Source organism: Candoia aspera, chromosome 5, assembly GCF_035149785.1.
Source record: "Candoia aspera isolate rCanAsp1 chromosome 5, rCanAsp1.hap2, whole genome shotgun sequence".
NCBI classification, from domain to species: domain Eukaryota; kingdom Metazoa; phylum Chordata; class Lepidosauria; order Squamata; family Boidae; genus Candoia; species Candoia aspera.
In genome coordinates, this window is record NC_086157.1 from 24,944,298 (window position 1) to 24,968,768 (window position 24,471).

General features: G+C 39.0%; 1 protein-coding gene across 4 annotated transcripts; it reads left to right on the top strand.

Moving 5' to 3' along the window:
- The first annotated feature begins 1,635 nt into the window (after positions 1-1,635).
- POGLUT2 (protein O-glucosyltransferase 2) lies at positions 1,636-23,005 on the top strand. 4 transcript variants are annotated; one of them, XM_063304679.1, is made up of 11 exons: positions 1,642-1,932; positions 3,091-3,198; positions 5,192-5,397; positions 7,721-7,926; positions 8,817-8,894; positions 13,509-13,681; positions 15,708-15,945; positions 17,484-17,693; positions 18,902-18,991; positions 20,637-20,741; positions 22,810-23,005. In XM_063304679.1, exons 3-11 carry the CDS (start codon positions 5,316-5,318, stop codon positions 22,825-22,827), a joined length of 1,200 nt encoding a protein of 399 aa, XP_063160749.1. In that variant the 5' UTR covers positions 1,642-1,932; positions 3,091-3,198; positions 5,192-5,315; the 3' UTR covers positions 22,828-23,005. The 4 variants fall into 4 exon arrangements, with proteins under 4 accessions (XP_063160748.1, XP_063160749.1, XP_063160750.1 ...); XM_063304680.1 differs by lacking the exon at positions 1,642-1,932 and adding an exon at positions 2,794-2,908; XM_063304678.1 differs by lacking the exon at positions 3,091-3,198 and having other exon boundaries at positions 1,636-2,908.
- The last annotated feature ends 1,466 nt before the right edge of the window (positions 23,006-24,471 follow it).

The following is a 24,471-nucleotide window of genomic DNA, read 5'->3' on the forward strand; positions in this document are numbered from 1 at the left end:
TCAAACCTGTGGTCAAGAGGGCTGGGATTTTTAAACATTTTGATTCAAACACATTTAAAAAGTATCAGAATCAGAAGGCTGCTTTTGATCTATCACTGAGTAACCCCTTTCAATAACTCTGCAAGTTTTATTAAATCCTAAGATTAAGCTACAGCTTGAAAAGCAAATCTAACTTTTTAGAAACCACTCAGTTTAACACTGCATGTCTAGACAAGCAAAGGGGGAACATATATACATGTTATATAACAAAATTAGCAAAGGACTATGATTTCTAATTAGAATTAGAATGTAAGAGCTGACAGTCCAACAGACCCAGCATTTTATTTTCAACACACACACACAGATGCCAGTAACCAATCCTATGAGACCACAAAAATTATTAGCCTAAAAAAAAGTAGCTCACTTATTCCATATCTAACATAGCAATATGCCCTGTTTATTTATCACCCACCACCTGAATCCTTCTGCTAAGTGTATTGGCAAAGAAAGAGTAAAATAATCCATTCATCCTTTACCACGCTGCTGTTTTGGCAGTAATAATTCCAGAAGCAACCAAATGCAGCTGAAACTCAAGGCTACCAATGAACTGGGATGAAAGCAATGACTTTCTCAATTGCATACTTCCAAACGTGGTACCTACCACAGGTTTTCTACTCCAACAGGAGATGGTGCACAAGCCCTCTGTGAGTACCAGGTTAGGAAAAGATATTCAGCTGCATGGCTGTCCAAGATGTGGCTGACTCTCACCTCCCAGCATTTCCCCATTGTTGGTAATGCTGGTTGGGTTGTTGGGAGTTGTGGCTCAGCCACATCTGGAGGGCCATGTGTTGTGCAACCACATTCTATTCTATTGTTCCAGTATTTGCTCTGTAAGGTGCACTCCCATTACTCAAGGAGGCTCCATCCATCTACTGTAACATTCTCCCTGAAATGTAATATCCACACCCTTCCTTATAGGAGAACATCTCTATCCACCTTTGGTTTCATCCCAGGTTTCTGCTCCCCCTGAAGAACGAAGAAGCACAAGAAAGCCGTCTGCCTTTACTTGCTCCAGGTGGGTGCCTTTGATTTCGCCTGCTTCTCTTCCTCTGTATATGAATTAACACCAACAACTCCGTAATTTATACACAAATAAAGAGTCTCCGAAGGTCTTCTATATAGTTACGAGGCCTAGCTATACCACCGCCCACCTCTCCATCTTTACCTACTTGCTGGCGGCGTCAGCCCTCCCAATTTCTGCAACTGCGCGCGCGCGCCACCCCGCTCACACCGGCGCGCGCCCCTACGTAAGCCACGCCCCTTTTCCGGGGTGGCTGAAGCGCGCCTATCACGCTGTCCCGTCCCCGAGTCTTTCTAAGACGCGAGACGGCGGAGGAGTGACGTACGTCGGGCGGCTTGCGAATTACCTTGCTTATACTTCAGGCGCGTGCTGGGAAGCCGGATCGTGATTGGTTTCGGCTTGTGGGGAAAGGGAGTCAATACGTAAACGATCACCGCCTCTTTTATCCTCGAGGGAGGATTGGTGTTGCTCGAGTGGGTGGTAATCGATCACGGCAAAAAGCTGGAGGGTGAGAGTCGTCTGTTTGGGGTGGTGCAGAAATTTGATTAATAAATATATGAATAAAATTATAGGACGGGAGGACCGGTTGAGTTTCCCGATGCTGCAAAGCTGTCTAGGAAAAATTCTCATTCAGTTTAGAGGTCTTCAGATGCAGTGCCATTTACGCTGCTTTTTAGCGCGGTCCTGTTTGTGACTGCTTGGAAAATAGTTAACTCAGTGCTCCCAAATCAGGATAGGATTGCAGCTGAACAGCGCGAGAAGCTGAAGAGACAGAGGAGGGATCCGGGTCATAATGTTTGTTTAAGCCCGATATTCTTCCACCTGGTTAATAGCATGTTTCATAGCCTGCAAGCAATGCAAAACTTTTGGTGGTAAGAGACAAACACAGTATTCTTTCTATATCTCTTGCAAATATGCTTTAATTTAAAACACAAATTACATCAGGGGAGTGGTCTCTGTCCTTGTGATTTTAAATCCTTTAAATTCATCTAACACTGGATGCTGTAACATCTTTTACAGTGCTGACAATTGGGGGCGTTTAAGCAGAAATATGCTTTTTTGGATCTTTAAAGTGTTTATTTTAAAAATGCTGATTTTCCTACATTCCATCAATTTAGCTAGGTTTTCCACCTATAAACTGTTCCAAATTTGCTGATACTATTGAACTACATTTCCCAGCATTACTGGTGAACATGGGAAGTAGCTCCCATGTGATTTTTCATTCGGAAGAAGTTTTGTTGGACCAATGATGCCATTCCTTTCCCTTCTCCACCCCTTTGGGCTTGGCAGTAATTGTAAGATGTTACTGGAGGAGAAAGGGTAAAGCCTGCACAAGCAAGACAAAGGAACTAGGATACAGTTTCTGTTCATTTTCCCCACTTTCCTTTCTCATAAAGTATCCAGAGCAAAACCAGACATTCGCTTCTCGATTTTTAAAGAAGTTGGATTGATTGGATAGGAATTTTTAAAAGAACGGTTGGAATGATTGGAATGTGCATTTAGGAAAGCATCAGGAAATGATGTGTGACTGAGTGAATCCTTCGATTGCACTTGAAGGAACCGTATTGTACATGCTCATTTTTCCCTAACAGAGCAATACTTTTGGCTCCCCCCCGCCCCCGCCTGGCATTTGGCTTGGTTTGTTTCTTAAAAGCAAAGCCTGTAAATGTTTAGCATTTGGTTGACCTGCTTGTTGCCTCTGGGGACAATTGTTCTAGTAGGTGAATCAGTTGATGGAGCTCAGCTGAGTCCTGAAAGAAGTTTACTATGGGGACCTGGACTGAGAGCAGAAGTCGTTCTTCCTGCTCGGTTTTTTTATATCCAGGCTGTGGACACTGAAGGGAAGAGGTAAGCACAGCTGCTTCTCTAGGTAACAGCTGTTTAAATCATGGGGAGATATGGGAAAGAGCCTGTAGAACACTTCATGGCTTGCTAGTGTGATTCCACATAGACCTGCAAGTGATACTGTGGTAGGGGTTTTTTTTTTTTTTGGTAGCTTAACAATTTTATATCTGTTTACTTCACTCCAGCTTCTGTGTTCATATACTTACCTAAACTCATATAATACCTAAAATGCAAGGAATGAGATGGTCCTGATATGTGTCCTAATTTAGGATGTGGAAATCATGGAATCAATAGTAAGTTGCTTTTCCTTTATTGCACTTGCAATAAGCTTGCAAAGTAGTGAGCTGAAAGGATCAATACTGCAAATACTTTAAATATATAATCCTTTTAACTGAATGGCTATAATTTTCTCTTTACCATATATCCCTGCATGGAAGCCCAGTTCCATAAGTGAATTGCTATAGCTTCATCAGACTATGCATAATTTTGTATATATGTGTGTGTGCATGCATGCTTCCATTAAAACTACAGAATCTCATTTGTTGTTTTATTTTCTTTATTCGGTTATTTTGCAGCTTCATAGATATATGTTAGATTTCATGATGTCTTCAACAGCCCCAAAACTTTGAGAAAATATTTGCAATTGTTATCCTTTCTGGTCTCAGTCCTAAGCATAGATGATTGAAGTAAACCTTAATTGTTTGAAACGTTATCATTTAAAAGATGTAAATGATGGGAATATAATCTTATATAATCTGCTGTTTCCAGAGCATCCCAACTTTATATGTGGTTTGAATACTGGTGCTTTCTTATCAGATACAGAAATAATTTTTGTATAATTTACAAAATTTATGGGTGAGAAAACCTTTTCAGGAAAGAGAACAACACATTACTGAAATAATGCAGTTTAGTACCATAGTTCATAATGGAACTTTTCTATATTCTCCCGAATCTTGAAAAGGAGGTGCAACTTCTGAAATATGCTCCTGAAGTTATGAGCTTCTGGTTCTGGGGTTTTAAAGAGTGATTAGACAAACTGATGAAAATAAAGGCCTACACATTATCATGATGGTGGTATGCATTTGTTAGGTTTCATAGTCAGTGTGTTTCTGAATAGTAGTCCTTGGAAACAACTGGCAGCTTTTGAGATAGCAAAAAAGAGAGGATTCTGGGTTTTCCTTTGAAACAACAAAATGTTCAACCCATCAAATCAGGCAAATTCACCAAGTCTAGTATGAAACCATGCAGCTGCACATAATCATTAGGGATCCTATCCCACACATGACTTAAATAGCTGTTTGGATTTATATGTAACATTTTGTGTCATAGTGACATTATTCACTAGGCCAATGAGCAAGTATGAAATGAAATTCCATTTTATATAGAAGGAAGGCATCTTATGTTATCCTCAAAAAGTTATTCAGTGTTGATCTATTTTCAGTTGTATTATTCAGGCCTGGATTCAATAGTGAAAATAATTTTAGACTGTGGATTTAATCTCCTTATAGAGGCTTTAGGCTTATAGAGGCTTTAGATTTGTCTTTCTCCCCCTGAGCACTTACTGATGTGTGAATTTCAAAAGTTTAGAATTGCCCAGGTGGCATGGCCATTACTGAAAATTCTAGCAGTTGAGGTCCAAATATCTGGAAGTTGCAAAGTTTGGGAAACAAATGGTGTCTCTCTGCTCATTCTGCAATGTAAGGCTCTTGATTTCTGTGTCAAAAATGAAGTCCCAGGGTATCACCTCCTGAATTGGATTCTGGAGAAATGGAAGTTCTGAGGAATAATTTAAAAAGGATTATCAGGAAGTTCAGTAGGAAAGATAGCTGAAAGTCAGGTTGCTGATTTACTAGTTCTTGCAATGTGCAACTTAAGTGGAACTTAGTTTTGCTTCAGAGAACCTGTAGTCTCCATTAACGTGGGATATCAGTGACACTCAGATGGTCTTGGTATGCGGGAATAGCTTGATAATAAGTTAATATGGAAGGGAGTTCTTTGAAAGTTTAAAAAAAGCAAGACATTTTATAGATAGTATGATGCATTTTAGTATGGTAGATTAGCCTTCTCCAGCCTGATACCTTCTAGAGGGTTCAGACAACAACTCCCACCATTTCTAGCTAGCATGGAAGCTGCCATTCCAGTGCATCAAAAAGTTGCCTGGGTGGAAAAGGATATATCAGGCTCATTCTTTTGGTAAGAATCCTTAAATCTTTCCATGTGTGGAATTGTAACCCGCAAAAAACTAGTTTGATTTCATAATTGTCCTTGTTTTTATCCCTTGAATAGATTTACCACCTCCCCTGGAGAAAAAGAATTTCAGGTGAAGATCACAGCACCTGAGGAGCAATTTACCCGAGTGGGAGTGCAGATATTGGACAGGAAAGATGGTTCCTTCATTGTGCGATACAGAATGTATGCAAGCTACAAAAACCTGAGGATTGAGGTTTGGGCAAAAAACAAGCATGTTGCCAAATCTCCATATATTTTAAAAGGTACAGAAATGGGGTCAAGGCTCATACTAGCTAGAAGCCCAGTTATTTTTTAAAATGTAACCTTCAGTGCGAGGACACACATCTCCTGCAATTTGGCTACAGTTCGTCTTGTTTGGAATCATTTATTTTTTCTCATCAGAATGAGAAAATCCCATTGCCTACCAATGTCTATCCCAAGAGAGGATGAGAATGAATCTAGCTTACATCTAGGTTACATCTTGACAGGTACTGAAAATGCAGAAGTATTAATTCCAGAAGGGAATATTATGCCATTATTGCAAGGAGACCTTCCCTTTGACCTAGGAGCTAATAAGGGGAATGTGACAAAAATTTAGACCTTTCTCAGAGTGCTTCCATGCAGCCACCAGCTTCACCTTTCTCACTGTCTGCTGTATCTTTGCACCACTGGATGAGTGTGTCATGGTTGATTAGATGGTCTTTAGTGAATGAGCAAAGGGGAGGAAGGAAAGACCATCTGGCCAGTGGGAGCAAAGGAAAGCTGTTTTCTCAGCTAACCTCCCGTTCCCGCCCTAATTTTCTCACTATGCTTTTTCAGCAAGGGGAAAAATGTGATTGGGCAAGGAAAGGAGCACAGTAGTCCCTCTGACCACATTTGAAAAATGGGGATGGGGGAAGAAGCCAACATGTCATAGTGCTTTGATTTAGGGTGGGAGGCGGGAATCCAAGGATCAGGGATGTGGAAAATGGGGTGAGAATATATTTACCCTGTAGGCCCAGGAAAAAAAGAGCTGTAAAATTGCCTGAGCAGTGTTTCTTGGGAGGTAAGAGCTGAGCCCACAGTTAACCATTTTATTTTCCCAAGCTGCTCAGAAGTCCTGAATGGGAATCCAGGAGGGTGACACTGATCTTAAACGTAAGGGGAAAAGAACTGTGCTGGTATCTGTGCTACCAAAGTTTAGAAGCACAGTGTTTCATCTGTTCTCTTGGATAGTGCTGAGAACTGTAGCCATTTGCTTAAAGTTAAGCCAAAGGATTTTTTCACATTCTCAGGCAGACTATTAGAGTTCTGCCTCCTTAAATAATACAGTAAACCAACAGTTTCCAAAGGGACGTGGCGGCGCTGCGGGTTAAACCGCTGAGCTGCTGAGCTTGCCGATCGGAAGGTCGGTTCAAATCTGTGCGACGGGGTGAGCTCCCGTTGCTAGTCCCAGCTCCTGCCAACCTAGCAGTTCGAAAACATGCCAATGTGAGTAGATTAATAGGTACCGCTTCGGCGGGCAGGTAATGGCATTCCATTTAGTCATGCTGGCCACATGACCATGGAAATGTCTACGGACAAACGCTGGCTCTTCGGCTTTGAAACGGAGATGAGCACCGCCCCCTAGAGTCGGACACGACTGGACTTAATGTCAAGGGAAACCTTTACCTTTACCTTTAACAGTTTCCAACCTCTTCCCGTAGGAGGACCTCTTTTTATCATCACAAGTGGTCAGCAATTGGGCAGCTGTGGACATCTTGCCCCCAAAGTATTTCAATCTAGAAATATAACAATATGGCCCAGAATCTTGCAAGACAGCCAGAGATTTCAGAGTCTCCACCTGAAATTTTGTGAGCTTGGGGCAAGAATGCCAAAATCTTGTTAGATTTGGTGATCTCCTGAGATTTTGGCCACTTATTATTTTTTCAATGCTGGTTCCAAGGATCACCTTCATTGCCCCCATGGACCACAAGTTTGGAACTTTTTGCATACTCTGTGAATATGAAAAATCTAGGCAAATAATTGAAATAAAGTGAATAAAATAATAATAATGACAATATAAGCTGTAGTAATGTCTGAGATCACTGGCTGGCCTCCAGAAGTGTTGGCAAATTCCTAGCTGTATTTATATTTTTTACATTTATGTTTTTCATTATTTTGAAGAGCTATATTTTAAGGCACTTGGCAAGATTTTTAACAATCACTACTTGCAATGAAAGAAGAATAATTTTATAAATAGGTAGATGTGTCACCATTAGATAGACTTTATTTTTTGTTTCATTTCAGGGCAAAAGGTCTAAAAACAAAATTAATTTGGATGGATATTACTTTATAACTGTTAATGTATTTCATACTAGAAATTTCTCAGCCAAGGGGAAAATGTTGAAACTCAGACACTGGCAATGCTTAAGACAAAGTAGATTAATCCCAGATGTGGGAGGCCAAATGAAAACACTATCTGTGCCTTTGCTTGAACAACAATATAATAAAAAGTTACTTTGCTTTATCACAGAAGTCCCAGATCAGTTCAGAAAGGAGAATCATTCTGAAGTTACCCCAGACAAAATGCGTGATGTAACTTTAAAATAACTCTATTGTGTACAGGACCTGTTTATCATGAAAACTGTGACTGTCCTCAGGAAGATGGGAATGCTTGGCTGGAATTGATGAGCTGTCCTCAAGCTATTCTGCAGATTCAGAGGGATCTGGCACATTTTCCCACCATCGATCCAGATAATATTGCCACAGAAATTCCACAACGGTTTGGGCAGAGGCAAAGTTTGTGCCATTACACCATAAAAGACAACAAGGTACACCCTGTGCTGTGGTACCATAAGTGACAATGGCTGTCTTACTTACGTCTTCAGATAAGTTTTATCTGAAAGCAAAGAAAACATAAGAACCCAGAAACTTCTAAGGCAGGGCTGCTTTGCTGGATCAGGTAGGTGTGCCGTACCTGCATCCATCAGAAGTTTGCAGGATGCTGTGAGGTGCTACTGCTTTCAGCAGTGATCCTTCTCTTCCATCTTGTCCAAAGCAATAATTACCTCTGTACATAGAGGTTTTGTAATTAGTTATTCCTATACCTCTCTACCATCTATTTCTACAACACTTAGTCATTTGATATAGTGGCCATCACTACAGCTTGTGACAATAAATACCAAGCAATTATGGAGTGCATGAAATACACATACATTTGCCATGAACTGAAAAACCTTTCCAAGTGAAAGATATTATAATAGGAACAGTAGAAGTTATTGAAACCTCCAGGGAATATGGAACTAGTTTCATTCCTTGATGACTGGATCCCTTTACAGTTTGTGAAGCTCCTGACAATATTGTTATGAAGGACAATTTTGTTTTGTTTTTTAATTAAAGTTGTTGTTTCTTGTGAATTTCATCTAATCCCATGGAATAGCATGATAGCCTCCATCACCCCAGCTAGCATAGTCCTTCTTGCTGGGGATGATGGGAACCATACTCCAAAACTACTGTAAAAGATACCGATTTGGAAAGGATAAACAATAATACTAATAATGAGTTGCACAGTCCTGAAGGTACAGAAAGTGAAGTCAACATGTTTCTTTGTTGTTGTTGTTTTGTGTGTGTGTGTAAGAGAATGGAAGTGAGGGTAACATTGTTTCCTATTCCTTTAGAAAAAAAAAGAGACCCTAATTTGCTGATTCTTGAATTACTTTAGATTTATATAAAGACCCACGGTGAACATGTTGGCTTCAGAATTTTCATGGATGCTCTTCTACTTTCTCTGACTAGAAAAGTGAGTATATGCTTTAACCATTCATAAATTATAAATCATTTTATTTTTAGTATACTTCAGTTTATATTAACTTGATATATCACTTGCCATGAACATAGTATCCAGACTTCAGTAAACGTAAATACAAACAATGACATTTTAAAAACCAAATGAATGAATAGAAAGGGAAAGCTGTAATGCTTTGCATGTTTAACTGTAAGGCATTTCCATGCAAGGAAAAGATACTGACTTTATTTTTCTAGGCAGACACATAGATGCTGCTCTGGTGTGTTGTCTACTCGGATGCTTTTTTCAGCATACTGGCTAATGCATCACTGGGAATGGCGCTCCTAAATCCCCATGGTGTGCACAGAATATTGAATCGCACATGTGTAAGCAATCTAGCCCAGTCTGTATAAGTAAGAGAAGCCTGCAGGGTGTGTCATAAGTATTTCAGGAACAAAAGTCCAGATGGCTCACCAAGCTAAGCTTGTTCATGCTTTTTACATAAAACAAAAATCCCCAAAGGACACCACAGCATGAGTAATTGCAGGGTGAGGAATCTATGGCTTTCCAGATGTTACTATATCAAAACTCCCAACATTTCTCTTCCTTTGCCATGTTGACTGCTGGTCGTTGTAGTTCAATCTCATTTAAAGTTTCATGGCTCCCATCCAGGTCAAGAAAAGAGTATTTTTATTACCCACATAGAAATGGGAAATGCAGAGGTACAGGCTTACATCTGCAGGGATAATGGAATTTCCAATCAGTTCAATTGTTATATGCCTGCAAAATCACCCTTTCTATTTCCAAAGTCTAACAAGTCCATTTTAAAGTTCCCCGGAGATGGATTTGGGCTGTTTTAATCATTTTCAGGTGTATTCTAGCAGCAGGACACTATGAAAATGGGCATATTTAGATAGTAGAAAATCTACAGTTTACAAATAACCACCAGCCAGTCAGTTCCTGCTCTCTCATTCTTGGCCCACCCCTCACATCACATCCCCTCTTACCAAAGGAATAATTTTGCTAGCTGTTCATGGGCCTGCCATGATGAGAAATCCATTGCCATCCAACTTATCAATGTTGGCATGATGGCGATAGGTTCTCTGCTTCTTTATCTAATTAAGGCAGCACGCTAGGAACACAAGAGCTGGAGATGGGGTGAACTAGTTCCCTTTCAGTGGACACATATAAAAGTTTTTTTTTATTTTATGGCATAGCAGTTCGGTGTTCATGCTGCTTTTCTTGCTGGGAAATCCTTGTGAGGTCCAGCAGCCAGATGTGTAGACTATTTAGCCGTGACAACTCACGTTGCCTGAGGTGCACCACAAGGCGGCTAGTCTACATTGCACCAAGTTGGGCTGAGAGAAAATGACTGGCCCAAGGTCACCCAGCTGGCTTTCATGCCTAAGGCGGGACTAGAACTCACAGACTCCTGGTTTCTAGCCCAGCACCTTAACCACTAGACCAAACTGGCTCTCACATATAAAAGTGAAACTTGGTAATATTTTAGTGTTTTGGAGGCTTTCCTCTGTCCTCTACAAAGAAATGGGGGTTTTTGGAACTTTGCACAAAGGCAATCCCCACAGTGATCTCAAAGTCATCTGGAAGACCCCTCAGGTGTAACTAGAGCTGTTCTGATATAGTTATAGTTGCCAGACTGCCATCAAGGACACCCAGGTTCAAATCTCTTTCTTTTTTATATAAGAATTTTATTATATCTCCAAGTATAGTTAAAAATATAAAAACAGAGAGTACAGTAAAGATAGAACTAAAAGAAAAAGAACAAAAACTATAAAAGTGAAAATAGACAGAACATAGAAACAAAAGGTGGCTTCTGACTACTTCCAATACAGATATAAGTACAATTAAAAAAGATAACCTCTTACCATTAATTAATCCATATTAACATTATTTCTATCAAAACAAACCATCTGATCATCAAAATCCATAATCAAAACTTCATTTTTTTCCAACACAAACAAGTAATCTAAAAGAGGTTGCCATAAAGAGACAAATCTAGAAACAGTATTATCTCTTATTAAAGCTGTTAACTTTGAGCCAAGTCCATTAATTTAATAATCCATTCTTCCACTGTAGGTATTTGTGGATCTTTCCAACCCAGGTTCAAATCTCTCTCACTCAACAAGCTCACTAGTTGACTTTGGGGTTGCTATCTCTCTACAAATGTACCTCTCAGGATTATTAAAAAGATATCCTTGGGTCAGGATAGAAGTTCTGGCTGCTAAAAACTTGATAAAAAGATGGGATGTAATTTTAATTACTAAGTAAATCCCTTGATTTTCAACAAAGTAATAATGGTGGAAATTAACTCCTCCTCCCCCCCCCCCCCCGTGTCTGCTACAAATGTCCCTTGTGGTGAACCTAAACTGGGCCAGGATTGAATGACAGAATAAACATATTCTTCTTTTCCCATAATCCCTTCCATAAATGAATGTTTGTCCCTCTTCATAACACTTAGACATGGATTAGGATACATGGCTGTGCCTTTGAGTTTTTTCACAGAGATTGAATAGAAGCTTTGGGGTTAAGGTCCTAAACCTGTCAACCTCTCCCTTGTCCATTCCTGATGCATTGGTTCCAATCTGGATCAGACCTCCTTCTACACCCACAACATATAGAGAGATTGTAACAGATTGGATTTCTATCATTGAATCTCCTGATACTCAGACAGTAATAAAATTCAAATGAGTTGTCTGTTTAGCTGTTCCTTCAGGGGAAAAATCACTTTTATTCTATGGCACATATCTTAGAGGTAGTCCATATGAGCTTTCCTCATCACATCTTTGAAATTTTAACTGTCAACTAACAGCTGTAAATTACTATTAAGCCAATGATAGGCTTAATGCACCTCTTTTATTTTTTTAAAGCAAATCTAAAACCCAAAAGATGAAAAAAGGACCAAAAATTCTATCTTCTCTTACTTCACAAACAGATCACCCATCTCTGCTGTAAGTAAATACTGGCTGTCATGTTAGATCACTGATTTGCATATTTTCTATCTTGTGACAGCAGCCCAAATTTATTTCTACCTGCTGCAAAATTTCTGTATATTCTGGATTATGCTAGGTCAGTCTTTCTCAACCTTCCAACCCTCGAGGAACCCTTGAAATATTTTTCAGGCCTTGGGGAACCCCTGCACATTCAGGCTCAAAGATAGGCCAGATGTTACAAAATTTTTATATTGGTTTCATGTGTAGGCCTGTATATATGCGTTAACAGTGTTCTTAAACTAAAAATGAAGAATGAAACTTACCTCTTTAATGTGAAGTTGCCCAAATTTGAAGTATTTTTTTAAATAAATTGTGATCTTCCAGGGAACCCCTAGTGACCTCTCGCAGAACCCAGGGTACCACGGAACCCTGGCTGAGAAACCCTGTGCTAGGATGAATACTCAGTTCATGCTGGGCTGCGACCAGGGGTTTTGGATCTCACTGTTGCTTTGAAAGTATGACATAGGACTGTAGAAACACTCAAGATACCACTGTGAATATTTGCAGGAGACAGACTAGTAGTAGAGGCCAAGCTACTAGTTTTTGAAGAACAACTAATCAGCCACAATTGATCTAGTAATTGAGGAATTCCTGATAAGCTTCCGAGGATCCCTGTTTGAACTGCAGTCACCTTTGAAGAACTTCTCAAATTTGAAGTGAAGCATTCTACTTGATTTCAGGAAACCTATTTAAAAGCCTTTGAAATGTGGATGTATAGTTGCTGAAAAAATATAATACATACTGAAACTATAGACCTGTAGATGGCATTGTACTCATAAGGAGTTAGGCTTTGAATTAAGTATTTTCTTGTTTGTTAAGGAGATAGTAAGTAATGCCTTAATATTTTATATTTTTTTCTACATTTATCAGTCTTTTAAAAAAGCAGTTTAGGAAATACATGCTTGGCAAGTGCATTGATTTAAGAAAATCACAATTTCCTTTCAGCTATAAAGTTGAGGATAATAATATTGGCCTACATTGCAGTGTTATTCTAAGTGTACCAACAGAAGAGAATATATGTCTCAGAGTTGAACATGGAGTCCTTAGTACTCTCTGAACCCCACACTTACTTGCACAAATGATGTTACTTAGTTGGGTAATGAAATGTCTGCAAGCAAACAACCAAGCTCAGAGAGCACCAACGACTCCACTATTCTAAGTGTAATATATACACAGCATTTAAATAAATACCGTGTACCAATTATTGATATATAAATGCAATATTTTGATGTGGGGTTTGGAAAATGAATAAAAATGTATGCCAGAAAATTATAGAAGGTCAGTGAAGGCCCAGGAATTCTAAAATAATATATATTTACTAATCACCTCCTGCAGGAAAGGTATCTTTCATTAATGTTTCAGTTATGCCCTCTAAAATGTTCTGTGGCTAAAATCCACTTCAGGAATCAAGCATATAGGAAAAGCCGTGTTAATCTTATTTAATGAGATTATAACCCACTGAGAGTTTCTTGATTGGCATAGGGGGAAACTGAACAAGCAAACAGTAAGTAAATAACAAAAATATTAATACACAAAAAAACAGCTGTCTCTTCTAGAATCATGAAAGGGGGATCCGTACAGTTGTATATTATAAACGCCTTGTTTTACTGTGTCTTAGGTGAAAATGCCAGATGTAGAGTTTTTTGTGAATTTGGGAGACTGGCCATTGGAAAAAAGGAAATCTTCCCAGGATGTCCATCCCATATTTTCCTGGTGTGGATCCAACGATTCCAGGGATATTGTAATGCCGACTTACGACCTGACAGATTCTGTGTTGGAAACAATGGGGCGGTAAGAATTTCTCTAAAGTGTATAGGAAGTTATTAATATGTGACACATGTTCAAAGCATCGTTCAGATAGTTGCTATTGTTGCCTGTTGGCCTAGGCAGCTTAAACATAGGATACTCTCATCATCGCTGAAGCAAGGTAAGGCCTTTGTTTTAGCAAATGTAAAGGTAAAGCAAATGAAAGAGATGGGTAAGAGGTGGTTTTCTCTGCAGTGGTCAGTGATAGAGGCACCAATGATAGGGTCCCAGTTTCACCAGTTTGTTTTTGTTTTGAAGCAAACACTCTACCTCATTCAGGGAAGCAGCATCAGGACCACAATTTCCCCTTATAACTAATATTGCGCAATCAACTTGGGGTAGTGCAAAATGTTTTTAATTTGAAAGAACTCAAAAGCCGCCTAGAATTGTTGGAACAACCCATCTCACACTTGAAACAATTGTTTTAATTCAGAACTCTTGACACTGTTCTATAATCTGCCTTGCGGTTTCTCAGCAGCTCTATTCCGCTATGAAAGAGACTTCAGTTTTTCTACCTTACTTTTTACAGTTGGGATTGGTAGAGGTGCTGCTGTAGGTGTTGTTTTCGGTTACTAATTTTTCCGTTACATTGAAGTCTCCCTGACTGCCCACCCTTCCCAATCTGGAAGAAGCCCAGTGGGAGGAGTTATTTTGTAAATTCTTCCCTTAGAATGTAAGTGATGCGTGCACGGCCAAAAAAGGTTGCAGGTCACTGGAGAGAGGGTGTATAACAAAAGAAAGGACATCGACAGGCACCTCTTGGCTGTCCCGTAGCTAAATAAGGGCAAGAATGCTAAACTCTGTTCATGGCAAGTTCATAAAAAAAAATTATTTTTAAAAAAATGAAGGCAAAAGTCATCAAACTGAATCAGAGTTTGTAGAAAAGATAATTCAAGAGAATTCTTCTGCATTGTATTACTTATAGACATCCTGGGTTTCTCCCCATTCCTTATGTAAGGTGGAAGAGGTGAGATTGGTCCATAATTTGACCTCCAGGATCCTCCATCTGGAAACTCTTTTACCTTCCTTTTACCAAATGTTGGACAGCCTAGGTCAGAGTTTAAAACAGATGTTCTTAGCCTGGGGTCCACAGACCCCTGAGAGTCTGTGGATGGATTTGGGGGGGGGCATTAATTTGGAAGGGAAATGTCATGAGTAAGGATGGCGAGCAGCATTTCTTGGTTTTCTGAAGACATTTCCAAATGTCTCTCCTTAATTTCTTGTTCCTCCCTCTTTCGATGGGAGTAGGAGTTTGTTAGGATTGATGTCCTAACAGCCAGGAACCACGCTGAGCCAAAGAATAGGTCTCTAATGTTTTATTGCTTGTACATAACAGGAATCCTAACAAACTGAAGAAGCGTGGGAAAAACCCAGCCATATAAACCCCAAAGGTTAAGGCGGTCCCGATCTGTGTCTCTTGGAATGGCTGCCCAATTCCTCAGTGCTACGCATGCGCTTAACAGTCTGGATGGGAGCCCCCTGCTCGCCATCCTTACTCATGACAGGAAAAAGTTATAACGTTATTTTCACTAACCTATGACTGAAAGTTTTCATTGAATAATGGATATAGGCAACCAAGTAATTTATGGCCCCTAGGCTCCAAAAATGTTTGTTAACTTCAGTAAATCTCACTATCTAAAATGGTTATACCCTAAAAAGGGTATCGTTTTGTTACTGATTTAACAGATTAATAAAGAAGCACATAGATTACAATAGTACGTATTTGTTGTTTTTTAACGTTTGGATAGCTGAGCATGATTGGTTTCTGTTGTAATAAATCTATATAGAGTTTATTTTATGCATTTAAATATGTTATACTATTAAGCTCCCATTGAGTTGGGTAACCCAATCCATGGCAGTTCTCCTTTAGTCCTGTCAGTCAGAAGCATCAAAGGATGTGAAGGAGAAAAACTGTTAATGGGGAAAGCCTACCTCTTGTATGTAAGACCTTCCTGAAACTCAGGTCCAGATCTCTCTTTCTTAAGAACATTCTCCCCATTTGTCCCCCAAGAGTCAGCCTGGACATGATGTCTGTTCAAGCAAATACTGGGCCACCATGGGAAGAGAAGAACACTACAGCAATCTGGAGGGGTCGTGACAGTCGAAAAGAGAGGCTTGAACTTGTGAAAATGAGCCGAAGGTTCCCAGAAATCATCGATGCGGCCTTTACAAACTTCTTCTTTTTCAAGCATGATGAAAGTCTCTATGGCCCAATTGTGAAGCATATTTCCTTTTTTGATTTCTTCAAGGTACGTTTAGCAATATATGTTTTTTTATTTGGGCAGAATTTATTGCAAAAACATATTGGAATAGAATCAAACATTGCAAGCTTCCTAGATCTAATGGTACTCTCAGGGCTGAGAGGGCTTCTGGAGTGGGTAGGGGGATGTGATTTTTGTCTTCCCTCTTTCTTTTTCTCCAGTCCCTTCTTTTCCTCTTTCTTTTCCCCCCCACCCCATCTTGTCAAATAGGTGAGAATCAGCAGCAGCTGTGATCGCTGAAATATCTTTTAGCAATTTCTTTATGGTGTGGCTGCCTGGAGTTTTATTCCTCCATAATCCACCTGTTCTGTGAGAAGATTAAAAAGAGGAAATAAAATATTTCAGCAGCTGCCATAGTCCTTTGGGTGTCCTGGTTTGTGGACCTCTGAACCTACACCTGCTGTTACACCCTTAAGAGCACCATTCTCTTAATGAAGATAACCATCAAGGTTATTATCCATTTCTGTACCTTGAGACTGCATCTAAACAAACAGCATTGCTTAATAGCCAATTCAAATCAATAAATGCAATATGGGCAATAACAACTGAGGTATCATGCCCACGTCAGAGAGACAGTGTTATTACCAGCTCTGAATCTATGACAGAGGGCAATACTTAGATTGGGATTATAATTTCAATTACAAGGAAATTAACAATTACAATTTTCAGTATCGGGATCAATTCAGTATCAATACAATATCGATTACAATTTTCGGATTAGAAGAAAGATGTTTCTGCACAGTTCCTGGTGTTCCATGCTGCTGAGTTATGTCATGCTATCATCTCAGTACAAATAGTAGAATGTAAAGTACATCCATGTACCTAAAAGTGTATTGAGAGGTCTGTGAATGAGAGAGAGATCAGTGCTGTACTATATTACTGATGCTCTAAATATAGATTTCTTTAGTTTTACAGATGATTGCTCTTAGTAAAGGCAAGGATTTTTAAAACCAAGAGCTAAGTTTTCTTCACTCTTTGCTCAATAAGTCGCAGCCCTTTCAGATGTCATATTACTCCTGTCACCCCTCATTATTACCCTGCTGGCAAGAGCTGATAAATAACGGGGCTGAACATTTAGAGGTCCGCACATTCCCTGTCCCTGACTTAAAATGTAATCGAACCACTACCGTGAAACTCAAGCCTTACTTGGAACAGGAATGATAAAAAATTATTCTCTAACAAAATCAACTCAGAATTCATAGATGTACGCATATCCTGTGGACTTTAGTCACATTTTAAAATACGATATAAAAGTATAGAATGTGGACACCACAGGTGTGTTTTCCTTATTCCTGTGCTAAAGAGAACTACGACTGGTTAAAATTCCTTATTCACTGCAAATCCAGTAGGAATTTGAAGGTTGATACCAAATAATGTGTGAAATGGTTCTGTCTGTGGAACATCCTCCCTCCACGTTTTCCACAGATATTTGTTAAGAGTTCAATTGTTGGGTGGGCATGGGGACAACCCCACAATAGGGCAGTGAGAGACATGTGCTTATTAATGATGCGATGTGTATTTTGCAGTATAAATACCAAATTAATATTGATGGCACAGTGGCTGCATACAGGCTGCCATACTTGCTAGCAGGAAACAGCTTGGTGCTGAAGCAGGATTCCATCTACTATGAACATTTTTACAATGAGCTACAGCCTTGGAAGCACTACGTCCCATTTAAGAATGACCTGAGTGATCTTATGGAAAAACTCCAGTGGGCGAAAGATCATGATGAAGAGGTGAATGTGCATTTAATTAATAAATTAACTTCGGTTGGTTGATGATGATACAAACCTACTTAGTTTGGTTTTATGAAAGATGATTATGATGCAACTCACACAGTGGATAGTTGGTTATATTTATCCTGTAGTAGTGGCCAGAGATAGCTATCATTAGTGCATTTCAGAAACGGGCAGTGGCTGTCCATGGTTCGAGGCAGGAATTGTTCCCTCCTGGCCCTGGGATCTTTTCTGAGTGCAAAGCACATACTGTTACTCAGAGCAATTTGACTATTCTGAATTACTTCATCTATATCACGATTATGTAATTAAGATGTCTCTATTAACTGAGGTCGCCCACCAGATGAAGGAAATAAAAATATTTTGATTTTCTATGACAGTTGTAACATCTATGGTGTGGATATTTTCTTGGAAACTTTTCTAAGCTAGGATGTGCTTAAAAATATTTCTACTACATATATTTTCTAAAAAGTAAACTCGGCAAATCTGCCTTTGCAAGTAATAATTTCAAGGATGGGTTCAGGTAGCATAGCAGTGTATTTTAGGGGTGGTGGCAGCTTTTTTTGAAAAGCTGCCCATGGTTCTAGAAACAGAACCATAAGAAGAACTGCAGAATGATTTATATGTATATTTTATATTTATATAAATCAAGATTCCTGGAAAGTCTTAACGTATATTGCAGAAAATCCATCTGGTCCTGGAAATTTGTTCAGTTTCAATTTTTGTATTGCTTCATTTCCTTTTCAGTAATTGGTATGTTGAGAGCTTCCTTTTGTTTTGTGAACTGTATGGCATCTAGTTACCCTTCAGTCTTTTCCAAATTTAATAAGTTTGCTATAAATACTGTATGTTTGCTATACAATTTGGAGTAATACTTAAGAAATTGATTCGTTGTCTCCATGGTTGAAACGTATCTGTTGCCATGTAAAATAAAGGTAATAATTATTTTCTCTTGTTCCTTTTGTAGTTCTTTTCCTATTCTATCATTATTGCCAGCTAAGAAACACTAGTAATTTAATATTTCTCCTTAATTAACTCTTCCAGTTTTATTTATTTAGAGTTAGGATAATTGAAAATCTGTTAATACGTGGACAGGAATGGATGGGAGAAAAGGAAATGCAAGGAGACTCAAGTTCAAATATGAAAATACAGTAATTCAGTATTTATTCCCTCTGTCTTTCCCTACCCCGATTTTTTCCCCTTGGTAGGCAAAGAACATTGCAAAAGCAGGACAAGAATTTGCAAGGAATAACCTTATGGGAGACCGTATATTCTGTTATTATTTCCAGCTATTTCAGGTCAGTTTCACCTTGCTTTGTTGAATTTACACTGAAATCTTCTCAGCTAGGGGATTAACATTACAGTTTTAATGCTAATTTCTCTCACTCATATCATTTGAGGGGAAGAACCTTTGCTAGAATATATTGGATCCCTTCCATTATTTACTATTTACTATTTAAAGTAAGCCTATTAGATTCCTGTTTTGTTTTGTTTTTCTCCAGGGCTTCCTAATATGTGGTCAGCATCTCCCAGGCTTACAAACAAATGGATTCTTGGCTCTGTAGCACTAGAAAGAGTAACAGTTGCTCAGAGGAAGATGTTACTTGTCTGAGCTTTTGGGAGCCGATTGTTTTTTAGAAAGCTTCTGACGGAAAATAATAGCACCTTAAGATTAGCACTGTTTTATTTACTACATCTCTTTTTTTTGTATTTGACCCCACTAATTAATTAGATTTATCTCCATTGACAGGTAGGACCTCAATAGCAGATAGACATTTTTTTAAAAATGTGACTAGAGTGTTGAGTTCTCTTATCTGTGAATGATAGATTATCAGCCCATGCTAGGAATCAGCTTAAGTATTTTAAGTTGTAGAGTCATCTGAGGGTGAAATAAGTTCTCCATCCATGACATTGGTTGTCATGGTTTTTATTGAAAGATTTTGCATGAAGGCAAGATGTCTTTATGAGTGGAGCACTCCAAGATATCTCCATTCCTTCTATGACCTTCATTTAATTATATCAGTTCCTACCTTCTTTCCAAAGAGCAAAAGTCAATGTATCTACTTTTCTCCTCCCTCATTTTTATCTTTGCAACAGCCTTATGGAGTCGATCAAGTCTCCCTCTCTGTCCATTACATTAATAGTTAATTTGCAACTCTGAAGAGTTAGGGTTTAGATGATAATTGAATTTGTTTATATATTCCCGTGACATATCGGTACCTTCACATCCTCTAACCCATATTTATTGAGTCCCTATACATTTCATGGATTCAAAACGTTCTGCATTCATCTACATTAGAATTGAACACAGACTGTCTAGATTATTGAGCAGCTTTTAAAAACACATCACTAACAGAGTTTATTTTGTAGAAACTGCAAGTGAGCACCTTGGAAAAGTTATGTCCTAAATTCAAGGAGGCATTTTGCTAAGGATGCATTTGAGCTTCCACAGTTCCAATTCTAAAGAGAGTATGGGCTCCTCAAAACAGCCATCAGCAAAGATTAAAGAGCTGAGCTTTAGAAAGCCTCTCCTAAAACACAGTCTTCAGCAAGACTGATATTTCAGAAAGTCACCTTGCAGTTTGTATGATACTGTTTCTCGTAGAATCCAAGTTTCCTAAAGCAGTGTGGGCCATCTGTTGTGCTAAAACAGCAGTACACAATTTTGGTCAGCTCAAGGACCATCCCAGGCTTTGCCTGGAATGTCCAAGGCCCATGTTGGCAGGGCTTTTCTGGAATTCTGATGAGTGAAATAGATGCTGGAAGCATCTGTGAGATTTAAGACCCCCTTAAAGCTCCTTAAGCCTCCCCAAATGCATGGAAAGTTTCAAATGTAGGGCCAAGGGTTTTTGTTTTTTTTTTGCCCCTTTAATCAACATCAAGTGGTCAATGTTTGAAGGAGCAAGGCAAAAATTTTTCTTTTTTAATTTTTTTTTTCATTAGGAATATGCCAAGCTACAAGTGAGTGATCCCAAAGTTAGGGATGGCATGGAAAAAGTGGTGCAGCCTGATGATGACCTCTTTCCCTGTAATTGCCACCAAAAAAAGGTACAGTATGTACAAGTCAGTATTTTAGCAGTTGGCTGTTGAACATCCTGACCTGTTGTTAATGAGAACACTGTATGCCACTCAGACCCTTAGTTTTGGAACACAAGTGTTGCAGTGCCAAAATAGAACTTTTCACTGCTTTTCCATGTATTGAGGAGAGAAGGAAGAAACGGTTCTGATAAATATAAACTAAATCTTAAGATGTGAGCTAAAACCTGCCAGATCAAAAAGAGGAACTATTTATATATTCAGAAAAAAACTAAAAGTAAATGTATTCTACATGAAGGAATTAGGTTGCTTGACAAATTCTGCCAAGAAATTTTGGATTTGGTTATCCTACAGACATAATGCTGTTTCAGGAACTCTGTATGATTTATCTTGCATATGACTGACCTTTGTTTCTCCCAAATTTAGTCTAGTTCTGGGAGTCATGTAGCAGTGAATCCTTGCTACAAAATCATAATAACCATAGTTAACTATCATTTTGGCTTCTAAGATTATAGCAGGCATTTCCTTATGCTTCCAGCAACTTGCTTTTAAGAAATATTAAACATGAGATTCTCCTGAGACTGAATTCCATATTCGTTACTAGATCCCGTTTTTTTCTATACTACCACAGAATCCTGATATACACACAACTGATTGGTCAAATGTTTTACATACAAATATTATTTTTCTTTATTTATAAAATGTGTGATCTAATTCTTTACTTATTTGAAGCTTGTTTTCAAAATACAAGGCTGCAACTACAATCAAAACGCATTCCTTTAAAAGATCTATTACTCCCCTAATTAAATTGTATTACCAAGATGATCTGGAGGGTACTGCAAATTAAAAACAGAGACAAAAGGAATTTAGAAGGGGAACTGCAGTATCTTCCTCTAAATATGTTATGCAGAAGAGAGATCTTATGGGACCTATGCAGCTTTAAAAAATTCTGTATATATATGAAGTGTTTTCCTAATGTTGTAAGGATTGCTTCTATGTACCAGAGCACAAGACCTATACCATCTGTAGGTTCACCACTTGGGGACATTGCTATGGTCCCATAAAGCTACTCCAATTCATATGAACAAGCACTGCACTTTAACAAGTTCTTTCCTCATCTTCATATCTACATCTCCCAGATACTAACTACAAGGAAGCCATGTCCTTTCATTTGAAGAGTTTCAGACTGAGTAGAAGCAAATGTTTCTCAATACTTTCTTGTTATAGTTGAGGGAAAAGGTGGAAGTGAAAGAGAGCACATTCTAACACTTGTGAATACCAGAAATCAAAAAGCAGAACCTGTCTCCATATCTTATGTTACCATGAAGGTGATCTGGAGGAGGAGAAGTTGGCATCAATAAGACTTTGAAGCCCAGAGTGATTTGGAAGTTGTTGGTACTAGGTAAAGGTAAAGGTTTCCCTTGACATTAAGTCCAGTCGTGTCCGACTCTAGGGGGCGGTGCTCATCTCCGTTTCAAAGCCGAAGAGCCGGCGTTTGTCCGTAGACACTTCCGTGGTCATGTGGCCGGCATGACTAAACGGAATGCCGTTACCTGCCTGCTGAAGCAGTACTACCTGTTTATAAATTCACAGCTGAGCAGACAGCAGGGAGAGCTATAGAATCACAGAATGTAACAGACCATAGACAGCCTCTAGTCTAATTCAGTGCCCAGTGCAGAAATCCCCAACAATGGCCAACCATCCCCTCCTTAAAGACCTTCAGGGAACAAGGAACCAACACTTCCCAAGGTAGTCTGTGCCATTGTTGAACAACTTATGCACATTATGCTGATTCCATCAATCTTACACCAATAGAATTATTCCTGAAACATCAAATCCTCTTGTACACAGCCTTGAACTCTCAATAGGCACACACTCTTTTTAGAGAAATGCACAAGTGAGCAAAGTATATTCCAGATGCTTGGAATAATCACAGGCCATCAAAATCCATTACTGAAAAACTTGTTAAGTAAAGAAGGAAATGGCATAACAGAATCGGGGATTTAGAACACTTACAAATATAAAGTTAAATTATTTAATTGCTATAAGCCTCAATAGCCAAGTTTCATCTTATTTACAGGTAAAAGAGGAACTCTGATGAAATAGAAGAAAACCCATGGCTGGAAATATTTGCCTATCATCTTCTGAGGGTAACAAAAGTTACTAAGAATGCAGTGGTCTAGATGCCCTCTCTTGTGCAGTATTAATACAACATTGCTTTTATAAGCCTTTTTTGTAAAATAAATAAATAAATAAATAAATGTTCTTTCCATGAATTTATGGTCACATTTACTTGAAGACAGAGTTTGATTATCATCTCTCCGTTATTTACAAATTAATTAATTAATTAAAAATAGCTAACATATAACAACTTACTTTTTTGTATCTGTATTGGTAAAACATTTCTGAGCATGATGAAACTGAAACCAGCAGTAGGAGTGGGAGACTAAAAATGACACCATGTCCACACTCACAATTTAAGGTTCTTCCTTAGCATATGATGCAAACATGTTGTACAGTCAGGACCAGAAATATTGGAACAAGGATAACTGTTTTGGCATTTGGCCTCTATACATCACCACATTGAAGTTAAAAGGAAACACACCCAGATGGGAACAAAGTCAGGACTTTCAGCTGTAATTCAAGGGGTTTGACAAAAGTGGGTCACTAATCATTCAGGAAGTACAGCCAGTGGTGTACACACACACCCATCGTTGGTGGCTCATAAGCAATAGAACAAACCAACAGCATTACAAACACAAGGATTGCCTTCAATACCTGGATGAAAATCCTTTGCAGTCAATGACTGCCTGAAGTCTGGAACCAAGGACATGACCCAATGCTGAGTTTCCTCCCTTGAGATGCTTTGCCAGGCCTTTACTGTAGCTGCCTGCAGCTGCTACCTGTTTGTGGGTCTTTCTGCCTTCAGTCTTGTCTTCAGTAAGTGAACAGCATGCCCTATTGGGTTGAGATCCGGTGACTGACTTGGCCATTGAAGAACATCCCACTCGTTTGCCTTGAGAAATTTTTGGGTAGCTTTTGCTGTATGTTTTGGGTCATTATCCATCTGCAATATGAAGTGGTGTCCTATCAGTTTGGCAGCATTTGGCTGAATCTGAGCAGAAAGTATAGCCCTATACACTTCAGAATTCATCCTGCTTTTATCAGCAGTCAGGTCACCAATAAACATCAGTGACCCAGTTCCATTGAGAGCCATACATGCCCATGCCATAACACTGCCTCCTCCATGTTTGACAGATGATGTGGTATGCTTTGGATCATGAGCTGTTCCTTTCCTTCTCCATACTTTTCTCATCATTCTGGTGCAAGTTAATCTTGGTTTCATCAGTCCAAAGAATCTTATTCCAGAACCAGGGCAGGCTTTTTTAGGTGTTTGCTGGCAAAGGCTAATCTGGCCTTTCTGTTCTTGAGCATTACCAGTGGTTTGCACCTTATGAAGCCTCTGTATTTACATTCATAAAGCCGTCTCTTGACTGTAGATGTTGACAATGATATGCCTACCTCCTCAAGTGTGTTCTTGACCTGGCTAGATGTTGTGAAAGGGTTCCTCTTCCCCACGAGCAGAATTCTGCAGTCATCTACCAAACTGTTGTCTTGGCCACTCCCAGTGTTTTTGCTATTTCTCTGATGAGTTTGTTTTCTCGTCCTAATGATGGCTTCCTTCACTCGCATGGACACCTCTTTGGACCTCATGTTGAGAGTTCCAGTGAACAGCTACCAA